This window comes from Ptychodera flava, chromosome 15 (genome assembly GCF_041260155.1).
Source record: "Ptychodera flava strain L36383 chromosome 15, AS_Pfla_20210202, whole genome shotgun sequence".
Classification (NCBI taxonomy): domain Eukaryota; kingdom Metazoa; phylum Hemichordata; class Enteropneusta; family Ptychoderidae; genus Ptychodera; species Ptychodera flava.
Genome location: NC_091942.1, coordinates 16875492 through 16889642, shown reverse-complemented (window position 1 = coordinate 16889642; position 14151 = coordinate 16875492). Strand labels below are relative to the sequence as shown.

The window sequence follows — 14151 nt, the reverse complement described above, 5'->3', positions numbered from 1 at the left end:
TATCCCCTCTGCTGTGTTTACAACTGTAAATTTTGAAAGAAAGTCGTTCTGTGCAGCGCCCTCAGCGTTTACCTGTTTTTGCTCATTGTTACCACAGAGGGCGTTACAACGTCGAGGTCACGTCATGAGGGCACGTCGTTCAAAATGGCAAAGCATCATCCAGACTTGATCTTTTGTCGGAAGCAACCCGGCGTAGGCAAGTATTTTTATTTTAAAGTCTTTCAACTGCACATGTTGTGTCTTACACTTTCCTAAACTTCCAAGCCCTAGGTTACAGTGCGATGATGAAAATCAGGCTGATGAGAACCATACAGCGGCAATAAACGATTTTGTTTGCGTCGCCTTTAAAAGGTAAGCTGGTAAGGGACTCGATCCGAGTCTGTAAGAGGATTATGAAGATGTCATAGCCTTTTGTTTTTCATCGAAATTTTAATCTAGTAAGTAAATTTCCTGGCAAGACGATGCGACGCCTGACCCATGCTTTTAAAGAGCGAGGTCCTGCGCCGTGGGCGCACAATATAGGCAACGTCGTTGACGTTGGTTGTTGGCAAACATACATTACACCTAGGGCCTCCGCTTATCACCCTTGCCTGAATATACGGAAGTGTGCAGGGTTCACACGATTCGAGCCTAGCTCATAACCAGGGTTTGTGGACTGGCTGAGGGGCTGTGGTCTGGCTGACTGACCTTTCTCGACCGTGATGTCTTCGCCAGGTGACTGGATGCCATAGGTTGTGAGTTCGAATCCCTTAGAAAAGTTACTGTATTCAATTAAACCACAGTCGTTTGTGGTTCGATACATGGCGATGGCCGCTGTGGTATGCAATAGAGATACACTGTAGGTAGGGTGACCGGACGATTTTTAAAACTGAAATCTGTTGCCAAGTATTGATGGCACCTGTTGAAAGTGTTGGTATGAAGTCCAAATCTAAAAAAATAATTTGGCTAATTAGCATAATCACAATTTGGCAGCGTCTGGAAAATCTACATTTCCAAATTCTTTCCCTGAGAATTGTGTAAGTAATGAGGAATAATGAGACAGTGTGGCCAAAAATCGGACCCAATATGGTTAAAATGGCTCATAGATGACTAACTGTACAATAATGAGTCCAGTGAAAGGTGCATTTATAGTTTCCAAATTATTTCTGTGAGAATATTGTGTAGGTTTTAAGTCCAGTGAAAGAAAATGGAAGATTGTCCTCACGCTGACCTTTGTGTTCCGGTCAATGACAACTGCACACGGGTGAAAAAGCACATTGTTCAGGTACGGCACTATTGCGAACGTTACTTCCTGCTTTGGGAAAACCGTGGGCGCTAATTTGCGCTGCATATTTGAGCCCTTTTAGAGCACAGAACAAGTAGAAAAATATCTAAGGTACATTTGCCCGCGGCCATTCCTTCCCTTCTTGGTAAACAAGCCAAAAGTCATAGACATTTCAAAGTAAAAATTTCGTCAGCAGTCTCTCGGAAGAAAAAAGACGTTTTTGGGAAATTTTTGCACTCATCTTGATTTCCTAGTCTTCACAACATTCACTGTGAAATGCAACTATTTCCGTTCACGCGATCTCTCATTACGGCCGTTCGCGTGCGAGTAGACGACTTCCAAGATGGCGTCCCCTCTGACGTTTGTTGACAAAGTGTGTTCGTAAACTTCAAGATTTTGTCGCCATTACCTTGTTCACAGACATAAATGTGCACAACTGTTGCATACTTAAGGTGAATTTGTACAACTTATCACTACCTGAGCCCCACTTTAAGCCTTCGATTTTGAGCATTCACTCTCAGTTTTCGTGTCAGCCCCATTGTTAAGGATAGGAGGGCCTCTCATCTTGTCAACCCTACTGTAGGTAGTTGGGAAACAGAATGGCCGCACGTATCGCCGAGTTCGGGGACCGATTTCCCTCATTCCCTCATAGTATAAACCAGCAACGATGTATGGCTTTCAGTACATCTCTGAATTTCTGCTATCGTTTTTGGTCTAAGTCAATCTTGGCATATTCCATTGCGATTTCCAACGGAACCCGCCTTTCAACACCGGCTTTCAACATGAAAATTTCATGACTACTTTCTTACAACAGCAGCCGGTGATTTGAATGTAGAGGCACTGTGATGGAAGCCAATCTTTGAAATAGACATGTAACAGAATTACAAATTACAGAAAAGAGTGAGAAATTTTGAGTAAAACTGATCTAAAAGGTAAAAATCCCAAGTTAGAACTGGAACGAGCTTGGCATGCAACGGAGTATAGTGAGCACAGGTTGCATATCCGGTTACCTCGGATAGGTAACCTCGGAAAACATTGACAACCGTTCGTAATATGCAAATGACATGTGACTGAGACGTAGTGGAAAAGTTGTCCATAGTTCCATAGATGAGCATGATTATTTGAATACCATATACGCTGCTTTTCACGATGTGTAAGCCAGAAAACTTCAGAAAAAGGAAACTAAATGATCAGCCAAGTATTTTGAAATACATTGGTAAAGAAAGTTAATCAGGCTGATGAGTCCCTCGGGACAGCTATGCAGGGCCGCGGGCGTCGTCGATGAGTGTGGATGATCGTTCAAACAACGCAATGTTGACGTAAGCTAGTGAGAGTCCTGGTAACGATGTAATAGACACTGAAATTTCGGATTCAGTCAGCCGAACTAAATTGAATTAACTAACTACATAGTATTGTATAAGTGTGTGTGATCACCGGTTGCCAACCATTTCGTACTTCAATGGACGGTGCATCAAAATTTGTTCAAATTCACTTGACTATGAATATCACAAGCTAAGGCCCACAGAAGCTACTAAATATCATGTATACACTCATTCTGGCTTGCTACATGTAACCAAATGTGAGGAAAGTGTCATTGATGCTATTTTGCTTTTCCGCATGGAGCTACGATTTTAATGTTTTGGCAAACATTTAATCGCAGTGTAGTCTTTACCTTGTTCAAAATTGCCAGTCCCAGTGGGTAACGAAACCCCTGAGCTAATAATAAGTGTATCCACACACCTAAATTAGTTCATTCTCACAAACGTATTTTAGCGTGAAAGTAAAAATAAAAAATATAATGCTGAAAGATAAAACTAGTGGGGCTTTAATGTATGGAACCTTGTTACAGAGCATTGGATTGGAAGTACACTCTCACTTGAACCTCCAGAGGTGGAGGGACTTTACATTTACCCTCTGACAATCATATTTTGAATACATGTACAGTTCTGTTTCATACAACAAACATTAATTGCATATCTTTCCTTTTTACCTCATTCAGCTATTGGCAGACTTTGTGAAAAGGATGATGGGAAATGTGTGATATGCGACTCCTATGTACGTCCTTGCACCTTGGTTAGAATCTGTGACGAATGCAACTATGGCTCATACCAAGGAAGATGTGTGATATGTGGAGGGCCAGGGGTTTCAGATGCATACTATTGTAAAGAATGCACAATGCAGGAAAAAGATGTAAGTACTGTTATTATACAGTCAAACCTGTATATAGTGGCCAGTCAAGGGACTTTGCTAAAGTAGCCTTTATAAACAGGTGGCCTTTATAGACAGGTTGGATAATTTATTCGTTATCAGTAAATATGGCTTGTCGACTTGTTATCAAGATGTTTGGCAGGGGACAGATTTACAAAATGAAATGCTCTAACAGGCATTTCAGACAAACAATTCATACAGTACAAAAAAAAAGAAATGTATTATTGTGTAACTTTTTGACAGTCATGCAAAAGAAGAAAATGACCAAAAATGTAAATAGATGCAGTGTTAAAAAATCACAATGTACTGTAGTTTGACAAATGTCCTCACAGTGTGTTTAAAAGAAAAACGTGAAAATTCAATGCTGACAACCACAATGCTACAAAAAATTCATTTGTCAAAAAGTCACTGAGAATGAGATTTGTCTGCCTTAGTCTACTTTGCGTTGTTTTCATAGCAATGGTAGATCGATGGTAGCTAAGATCGATCCGTTGGTTTTTGAACATTCGACCGATCATACATGAATATTGCATTGGAATTTATCTCAAATGTCAATCACCTCCAAAAACTTTTGACGGTAACCGACCGACTCGCGTCTTCTCTTGTCTCAGGCCGACAAAGCGTCATAGCGTCACCACAATGTGTGAAAGTTTGAAACACGGCACAATTGAACACAGTTGCCGCTGGTCGCACCCGGCTTCTGCGTTCACCGTTTCACTAAGAAAGAAACAACGCGGTAGTCGCTTCTCGCTTTCGAAAAGCAAGTTTGACCTTTCCAAAACATGACTGAAAATACTTTTGCTTCTGTAATATCCCCCGCAGTACGCTTCTGGAGTGCATGGCACGCAGGGCACGGCACTCGTGTCCGACCGCCATATTCTTTGTTTACGGATTGAAGAGAAATGTTGTTGGAGAGGGCGGGTACCCCAGTTTCAACCAATGGTGAGCAAGATCACCGACAACATTTCAATAAACAACAATGGCTACCGTAGATCCCACATAAGCCGACTGTAGAAAGTTAGATCGCGCCGAATGTTCTTGCGAAAATATAGTTTAAATTTTGCTTCGTAAGGTTCTAGAAATATGCTAAGTACATGTCTTTTGTAGAAGTGGTAGTTGTCTGTTTCGATAGGTATCGATCAGAGTTCCGGCATTTTTGATCAAAACATCGTCGTGGTGTACCTCTACGATCGAAGAATGATTAAACTTGAAAGATTTAATATTTCGATATTTCATTTACCTAAACTGGTGAAAACTATTGTGTCGGTATACTTTTTAGTCAGTGGGGGCATTTTTGGAGACTGTTGTATGGTACTGCTGGGGCGGATTCCCCACACCTCTTTTGTAATTTCATCTTCAGCTACTTAGCACCACAGTACCTCCACAAAAGGGACCGTGTTAGCACCTAGTCCTGAACACACAATGACAGTGGAGTCGGACAAGCATATATACAATGGGCTATTCAATGTAAACTCCCTAAAATGACTCAAAATTTGAGTACGACAAGGCACTTTGGTGGGCAGTCAAGATATTTCTGGCCGTAATACACAGTGTCATCTGACCAAAGACACACAAAAAGGGTGGCCGCTGGCCGCGTTAGACAGGTGGCCGCTCTATCCAGGTACAATTACATTGAAATTACGTCGGGATTGCAATGGAGTGGCCGTTATAGACGGGTGGCCGCTCTATCCAGGTGGTCGCTAAGACAGGTTTGACTATATATAATCCCATGGTATTTTTCTCTGTTTGACGTCATCGTATACGAGTGTTTTTGCGGAGCTGTACAACTTTGAGCCGATGGCGAGAAGTTGTGCGGCTCTGCGAAAAACACCTGAACGTGTCAATCATTGTCTCGCGCTGTACCGATGCCAAGGCATCGGCGGACGTAGCTTTCACCATGCTAGTGACGGATAGCCATAGTATTCAGAGTTATTTAGAATATTTATAAATAGATATTTGAAGTAATCTAAACAGTAATTCTTATTCTCACAGATGCCATGGCTTTCAAAATATCACTCAAGTTTACGACCTTGGCGAGCGCGAAAGGCAGGGGTTAAAATTTCCGGGCAAAGTCTGCTAGACCAGGACTAGTGAAAAATATAATCTACTAGTCCTGCATAAAAATTCACTAGTCCTGCATAGGTTTCAGTTCGCATATGATTCTTGTACACACACATAATTTTATTCGTATTTGTAGGTCAATGATTTTACTGCTTACACGTACATGTACTGTAAGGGAGTTTATTTATCAGAAAACCACACGGGTGGTCCAGAATGGCTGCATTTACATACCGTCAGCCTACATGTGAATGTCTACTTGGCTGACAGATGGTTGAAGAAAACATCATCAATATCAGCATCATCATCATTTGGCTTTACTTTCAATTTATGTCCTTGAATATGTCTACTATGCAAACTACTGTCAAGCCAATGGGCAATACTTCTGTCAGGATCAAAGTCTTTCAGTTCAGGGCCTTCTGTCATTATCATTAATTGGTGACGCAAAGATTCCTGCGTCATGACAGATCGAAGTTGTGTTTTGATGACATTTTGTTTAGAGAAAGCTCTCTCACAGCTGGCTGTGCTAGGGGATACAGCCATAACAAATTCAATGAGTTTTATCATTGCATTTAGAGAAGTTGGTTTTGTTTGTAGCAACATACTGTAAACATCAACTGGTTTTGCAGTGCGCCACACTTTACAATACACTTTCAGAGCTGGCCATTGGCTCACAATTTCATTTCTCTCATCTTCTGAGAAATGTGGATACAGGTAAGTCTCAAGTAGTTCAATCAGTTCAGAAACGCCATAAGCAGCCAATTGCTGATGATCTACAGGCCACTTCTGGAAGTTGAAGATCATCAGGAGAGAAAGGGGTTTCTCCTGTAACACACTGAATCTTGATTTCAGGTAAGTAATTGTGCTGTCGACAATGCAATCAGTAAAATTTGTTGCCAAGTCATCAGCATTCCTTCCTGGGCTACTGTGCAGTTTGACCTCTGCAAACATCTTCTTCTGTATGTCAAATTTGTCAAGGAACTCACGAGTATTCTTTCCTGGATACAACTTTAAAGCATTTAGGGCCAGCAATGTCTGTTCAAGTGCATCTGGAATTTCCATAATGAGTAATTTCTCCTCCTGAAATGCCCTGGATAATTGTGCTAGCAAAGGTAGGTAATCCAGCATGAAGTGGAGAAGTCTGACAAATTTGATGGCAGTGATAGCTTTGTGATATCCTTTAGCTTTGCTTCCAGCATCAGCAGTTGCCTTGGCATCAGTAGCTGTGTTTTCAAGGTGAGTTACTATAGCTTGATAGTTATGCCTAACAGCCTTCACAGCTCTTCTTTGCTGGACAGCCATCGTACCTGCCTTACTCCACTTAGATGACACAGGTTTTGCTCTAGCATGTCAGATATTGCCTGCAATTCTCTTCTCCTCTTTGGAGAATAGTGGTAGAATGAAAATATTCCCTTGAAAGTCTCCTCAAAACTGCTGAGGCCGCTCAGTGTTACTTTATTAGCATCCAGTGCTGCAAGCTCCAACTTGTGTGCAATACACTGCAGAGATATTAGTGTTGGGAAGATGTCCTTCATTCGTTTCACCACTCCATTTTTTTCACCAAAATTGACTGATGCTCCATCGAAATTGGCCATTATCAAACTTGGTTGACTTCATCATTATCTGGTCGTAACATATCAAGGCTTAAATCAACCTGTGAAAGTCCTGCTTCTATGGCATTCATAATACCTTGAGCATTGGCAGTTTCAAGCGACGTAATGTCTATTTCTCTGCATACGGGCATACCGTCAACAGGACTGACGTATCTCAGAAATACAACTTCCTGCTCGATAACCGCTACATCAGTCGAACCATCACCCAATATACTGACAAAATTAACATTCATTATCTCTGAGCGTATACCACTTTTGAGACTTTCGTAGATAGATGCCAAAAACACCTTAAGGCTCGGTATGTTCTGATAGTTTTCGCCAAGTTGCAAACCATTTACTTGTTGAAGTTGACACATAAGCATGAAGTCCGAGAACGGTTTGCCACTCTTTGCCACGGCATAGGCAGTACGGAAAAGTTTTCTCATTCTGTCTCTTTGTCCATCATTCAGTTTCATAACTGCCTTCCCTAAAGGAGTAGCTGATACATTTGGTTGAAATTTTGATTGATATGACTTATCTGTCATGTTCTTTAACCCAACATCTCGGAAATACCGGCGAGTGCAGTAGCATGTTCGACAGTTTTCTCATGTGACTTCAGAGGGTCCACTTAAAGTTCGCTGTCCCTTTAAAAAGGGCACTACTTTTATCGGCAATACTGGGGAATTTCCGACAGTAGGAGCAGAACATTTTTCTCCGTCATAGCTGACCCAAGGCCATTGTTGGGTCCAGGTAGGCACAAAACGTCGTTTACGCTTGAACTTGTCATACTTTTGATCCTTTGACAAAGTATCACCAGCTGGTAAAGTTGCAGAAGTTTCGGTATGACTGTCTGCTTCGATGGCCTCGACACCAGCACTACCACTGTGAATGTCAACACTCACAACAGACGAACTTGATGTGGGTGAAATCACTTGAGCTTCTCCTGTATTAGTAGGAGGTTGGCTAAATGTCACTTCAGGACCATCAGGTTGCTCAACATGCTCTACACAGGCCCGCTTTGTTGGTGGATGGGCTGAGTTTGATCCCCAAATTGAATCAAGAGTTCGTTGCATAATCAATCCAACAACACATGTGTGATCCTGAACACGAGGTGACTCATATACTTGATTTACTTTCATTGTCATGGAATGACCTAATTAGGGGCACCCCCCTATTAGTTTATCGGTATGCATGAGATCTCGTGTAATGAGAGATCTCGCTAATGAGAGATCTGCTAATCAGTACACGTCACTGTGCAGGAAGATGATGTAAACATTTCGTGGCTATGTTGTATAGTGCTACGCATACGCGTACAGAGCAAGCGGGAGTCTCACTATATGGCTGAGTTTATGACAAATTTGTATCGGATTGCAGTTTACGACCGAAATAGAGTGCAGGGAAAGGTAGTAACAAAGTATTCTTGCACTGGACCGCGGTCTAGTGAAAAATTTTAGTTACTAGACCGATGTGGATTTTCGCTAGACCGTGACCTCGGACCAGCGGAAATTTTAACCCCTGCGAAAGGTTTTGTTCGATGACACACTCATTGCATGTTTGTGCTCACAACACTGCCGTCACCGGTCTCTGCCGGTGTCAACTCGTCAATCCCGATCTCGGTCGTCAATGTTTTCGTCCTACGGACTTTGATGTTTGCAGTGACACATATCTCGCCCGTGGATACATCCTAATTTTGTTACTTGACGGAAACTCTGTTTTGAGTGTTGTCTGAGTCAACTTTCGAAGTATATCGGATTCCACAGCGCTGCACACAGCTCGACAGCTTGTGTCTTCGCTACAGCCTTACGCCGCGCTGCAAGTTTGATTCCGAGCGAGAATTTACGGAATTTTTGTGCGATGAAGGAAATTTATCGTTGTTAGTCAAATGACTTTATGCTTGTGCCTCCTATGTCGCTTTCCCGAAGATTATACTGTACTCATTTATTCAGTTGAACTTACGTTGAGGTGTAGGTTTCGGTTTTATCGCCAACCGGGATCGCCAGGTACGACGTCCACATTGAGCCTACACGACTCGACTGGAGCCGCGACGTTACTGAGCCATTAAAATAAAACGATCGACGGTATCTCCATTCGATTCTCGGGAAAAGCTATAGTTTTAGCGACTCGAAATTTCGTTGGACAAATATGCCTTTTATGTTTCCATGTCTGGATTTATCGGGTCAACTTTTTGTAAAAATAACGTGAGAGCTAGCACGGCATTGATCACAAAAAATCTGTCCGTGTCGCGACCTGCATGTATGAACGGTACCATGCACGAAAAAAGTTCTGGTTCATGACGTACAACAGGGGTAATTCGGATTTCTTATCCATCCTGTTCTACGTCACACAGGTGAAGATTCGGGCCAGCCAATGTGATAAGACAGTGTACGGTTGCCCTACAGCTGTATGAACGGTACCATGCATGAAAATGGTTCCGGTTAATGACTAGAACAGGGGTAATTCGGATTTCTTATCCATCCTGTTCTACGTCACACAGGTGGCGATTCGGGCCAGTTCATGTGATAAGACAGTGTACGGTTGCCCTACAGCTGCCTTTGATCTGATATGGTGTACGGTTTATGGTTTATACAGGTTTTTTCCTGATTCATGTCGTTGATTTCTTTAATCATGCTGAATTTTGTGTACAATCTTGTTTTATCCCATAACATCTCAAAAACCATGAGAAATTTCAGTAAATATATTAACAGCTGCCAATAAATAACTTCTATAATCTGGATACTTGAAAAATATACACACTGTTAATTCACGCTGAAAAGATGAAATGCAAAATCAAATGGGACGTCTAGAACGCTGTTTAATGTGCAAGCTCCTGGAAACATACTGTGAACTGTAGTTGCCCAGGAGAGTGAAAGCAAAAGTTCTTAGAATACATTAATACACATTGAAGGCATGGTTCAGGCATCAGATTGTCTTGGCAGGAAATTTACCTACTAGATTACAATTTCAATGGAAAACAAAAGGCTAAGACACCTTCATAATCCTCTTACAGGCTAGAACAAACTTGATCCATGGGATCGATTCCCCTACCTTTAACTACTGATTAATCTCAAGGGCAACCCAGTTAAGAAGGAAGAATAGAATTCTTATCCCGGTAATGACTGTAATACTATATCAGGGATGTAGCAAAAAGCTGGCAGCCAGCAAAAACAACCTGCAATCAGCTAAAATTTGTCAGCTTTGAATATTATTAGTGTATTAAAAAAATCAAGACATTTTTCACGAACTTGATGTGCTCACACACTACTTATAAACACCTATACTTTTATTTTCACCGTGACCAAAATTTTCTGCATCCCTGAATTGTGCCCTAAATTTGGAAGAGGAAGCATTCTTCATCAGTTCATTTCATTGTGTCCTCATATGAAGCTTATATGCTTACTTCTCCCAAACAGAAAGACGGAGATTTTGTAGGCTAGTGTGAGATTCCTTGATTTTTTATCTGAATCATACCATTGATTGGTAGTATTTAGAAAGTCAGCCGTAAATGTTTTATAGCATATTGAACGTAACTTCCCAACACAGTGTTCTCACCAGGACTTTTCATGGCATATGGTATTGTCCTAATTACATGACAATGAAATTTGGTCATGTTTACATATGAAATGAATTGACAAATTTTGCTGTGTGAAGGGACAAAATGCATTTATTTTGCATCATGGAAAGTCTTTTTAAATAAATGTCCTGTCAAAAATGATATTCTGATAACATACATTAACGTTAAATGAACACTAAAGATCAGTATTCTCAATAAATGTTTTTTAAAGGGACAAAGTCAACCATTTTTCATGAATTTTGTTTGATACGAGACACTATTGAAAGATAATGAATGGATGACCATGCATATACTCGACCCTGGTTTTAGACACTATACATGAAACCAAGGTGAGAAAGAATAAATGGTCATCACCATTTATTCATTCTTGTGATGGTTTCATTTAATTTGTCTGGGTACTATATATGTATTTTTCAACATGTCAAACAATATAAGTTGTGTCTCGTATCAAACAAAATTCATGAAAAATAGCTGACTTTGTCCCTTTAATTACACAGAAATCATACCAGACTATACAACAGCAGGATAGATCTAATTTACTGGTACATGCAGTTGTCTTTCAAGTTGACATTTCACCTATTTTGTCTTTGACCCATTTCAACTATCTGTATACAATCATGTGCTTGGGTATTTTTCTACCAAAGAATCGTAGACTGATGTCAAGCCCTACTGGGGTGCATCAATATGGACAGTGACTCAATGCGGATTTTACATTTCAGAAAATAAAGCGAAGCGACATTGCTAAGTGCCACTCATACAGTGTACTGATGTTATTGAAAATGGGCTGAAAACAATGCGGTTTGGTGTCGTACCATTTTTATTGAAAATTTTCATTTCTGTACTACTCCATAGAGGGCCCCCCTCATGCAAGTATGTCTCAAGACGATACAGTCTTTCTTTAAGAAACCCCAGTACATGCTTAGAAACTGATCATAAGACTTTTTCAGCATTTTAATAATGGAATTGCGTTCTGTTCTCAATTTTCCATACAGAGAGATGGTTGCCCAAAGATTGTTAACCTCGGCAGTGCGAAAACAGATCTGTTCTATGAGAGGAAGAAGTACGGATTCAAGAAGAGATGATGTCACAGCTTGTGAATTCCTGTTGTACATTTCAGCTTACATTCTGATTTTTAGATTTGTAAAATGTAATGAGCTATGCAGATATGCAAATTACCTATGCCCTGAGTTTTCATTTTTGTACTAGGGTACATGTAAGTCTGGTACTTTACTTTCGGTGGGGGTGGGGGGGATATTCTAGCTTGTAGAACAATAGCACAGATTGAGCTAAGACTAAAGTGGGGAGATGTTATCAAAGATGAAATTGAGCATGGTGATGGGGACAGGATCTGTTTATCATTACAAATTATGGACATGTATTTTTGTAATAGTTTTTTCCCATGTACAAGCAGAGTACATCAGAGTTTAGAAGTTAGGGATGGATAAAGAGGATTCTGTGAACATGTACAGCAAAAACAAAGTAAGCATGGACTCTCTGTTGTGCAGTGCAACAAAATAAACACAGCCACTGACGTTTCTTTCAGACAGAACACCCAAACTAACGTCATCAAAGACACACCGCCTGTTCAATCAATCCCACAAATCAAACGAAAGATTCAATTTGTGTTATTATTGTAATAAAAAGTTCCTCATGATGAGTTGAGAATATCACAAAAGATATGGTAAATCCTGTACAGAAAGAGCTTATACGCCGCAGTATCACGTTTCCTGCGTCTGCATCTACACAAACGTCCCTGGTCAATCGAGGTGGTAGGTTCAGCGAAACTGGGACAACATCAACCTAACAAACACCGCAGCAGGCAGCTCAATACAGATTGCTGCCATCGTATTGCCAGTATTATATACCTTGTTATTTGATGCAACCTTCATCACCGTATGTCTATTATAAACGTCCAGATGAAATTCCGATGACATCGAGCACACTGTCATCGACTGTTTGACTGACTCCTCTGCCCCCCCCCCCCCATCCCGCATACACAAGCGACTATCTGTAGTGTTTTTCCATAGATACTGTTAGTGTTTAAGCGTCAATTGTTTTTCCCAAAGATGGAAGATCCTCGGTTCACTTTCTGAGTTGGATAAATCATTGATGATATTGAAATTTATAATCTGTATCATTTTTATTGGTTCAAGACATGGATATATTTGTCTAACACATCCACGATGAATAAACACTTTCAAAAAAAGTAAGTCCTGGTAATGCCAGCACTCCTTTTCAATAAAAAAGATTCCATGACATTTGCTACATGTCTGTGTGTTTTGTATGTAAAAAAGTCAGTGACTGCGTTTATTTTGTTGGGCAGCACAACAGAGTACACGCTGACTCCGTTTTTGCTGTAATTTCAACACTGAAGCTGTCAGTGATCATATTTACAGCATATTATTCAGTTGTGGTTCTTTTTTGAAGATGTACTGTTGTTTGAAGGGGAAATAAACATAATGTGCTTTCTGTCGATAGAAGAGTTGTTGACATGATGCCAAAGAGTAAATTTGTGATGGGGAAATGGAAATAATAATTTGTTTTTCAGAGCAAACTGATATGAAAGTCAATGCTCACAGGTGTGTAGTTACTCAGGCTGCAATGTATGACTTGCATGTATGAGTATGACAGTTTGAACTTGCATAATAACATAACCCATTTGAAAACCATAGGTTATAGGGTGAAGTGACGTAAGAGCCTAGGACTGCACTGACACTTATAGGGCTTTCCCATAGTCTACAGCCGAGGAAGCCCCACAAGTGTCAGTGCAGTCCTAGGCTCTGACGTCACTTCTACTTATAATTAAAGGTTTTCAAATGGGTGCCATCGCGCTATCAGTAAGTAAAAATTATTAACAAAGACAGATTTCGCACCATTTTTTCTTAGATTTCTTATTTCTGAACACATAATCGCTTGGTAACCTTTCCCTTTAAAGCAAACATAGAAGGTGTAAGGATTGGGTATAATTTTGAAATAATGTCCATGGACTTGTCCAGCTGTATTCAAGTAATTAAAGCTTTGGAGTTGACGGTCTGTCCAACCGTTGTCAGCAGAACCTGTTCTGTCTCAATGTACAGGCCTTGCAATTTTTCTATGTCCTTCCTGTGTTTATTTCACCTTTGGACGACAGAAGTTTCAACTATTGTAAGTGAGCTCTATCATGAAATGGCTTGAGACTTACCTTTAAATAATTTTTTAAAAAGGACATTGTTATCTGAAGTGTAACTCCAGAGCAAAAAACCCCATGTCAATGCCAGTGAATTTGCATTGTACCTTGTTTGCAATTACGTGCACCATTTTGACCATTACAAGATATTACATTGGTGAAATGAGATTATTGCTCAACTCGCTCCAGCCATCTGCTAGGTGAGTACCTCACAAAGGTACTATAAACTAGGAATTTTAAATCAGATGCCAATGCATGCTGGTCTAGATGAATCTGCAATCCTATTTAAGGA

General features: G+C 40.5%; 1 protein-coding gene across 1 annotated transcript; it reads left to right on the top strand.

Moving 5' to 3' along the window:
• The first annotated feature begins 105 nt into the window (after positions 1–105).
• On the top strand, positions 106–12951 carry LOC139151362 (PHD finger-like domain-containing protein 5A). Its single transcript, XM_070724068.1, has 3 exons — positions 106–196; positions 3264–3454; positions 11686–12951. Exons 1-3 carry the CDS (start codon positions 145–147, stop codon positions 11773–11775), a joined length of 333 nt encoding a protein of 110 aa, XP_070580169.1. The 5' UTR covers positions 106–144; the 3' UTR covers positions 11776–12951.
• The last annotated feature ends 1200 nt before the right edge of the window (positions 12952–14151 follow it).

What these genes read in the sequence shown, in the direction of transcription:
- LOC139151362 (XM_070724068.1), top strand. Translation starts at nt 145, where the DNA reads ATGGCAAAGCATCATCCAGACTTGATCTTTTGTCGGAAGCAACCCGGC. An exon ending in TCGGAAGCAACCCGGCGTAG is followed by an intron (nt 197 to 3,263) that starts GCAAGTATTTTT and finishes TACCTCATTCAG; the next exon opens with CTATTGGCAGACTTTGTGAA. An exon ending in GCACAATGCAGGAAAAAGAT is followed by an intron (nt 3,455 to 11,685) that starts GTAAGTACTGTT and finishes TTTTCCATACAG; the next exon opens with AGAGATGGTTGCCCAAAGAT.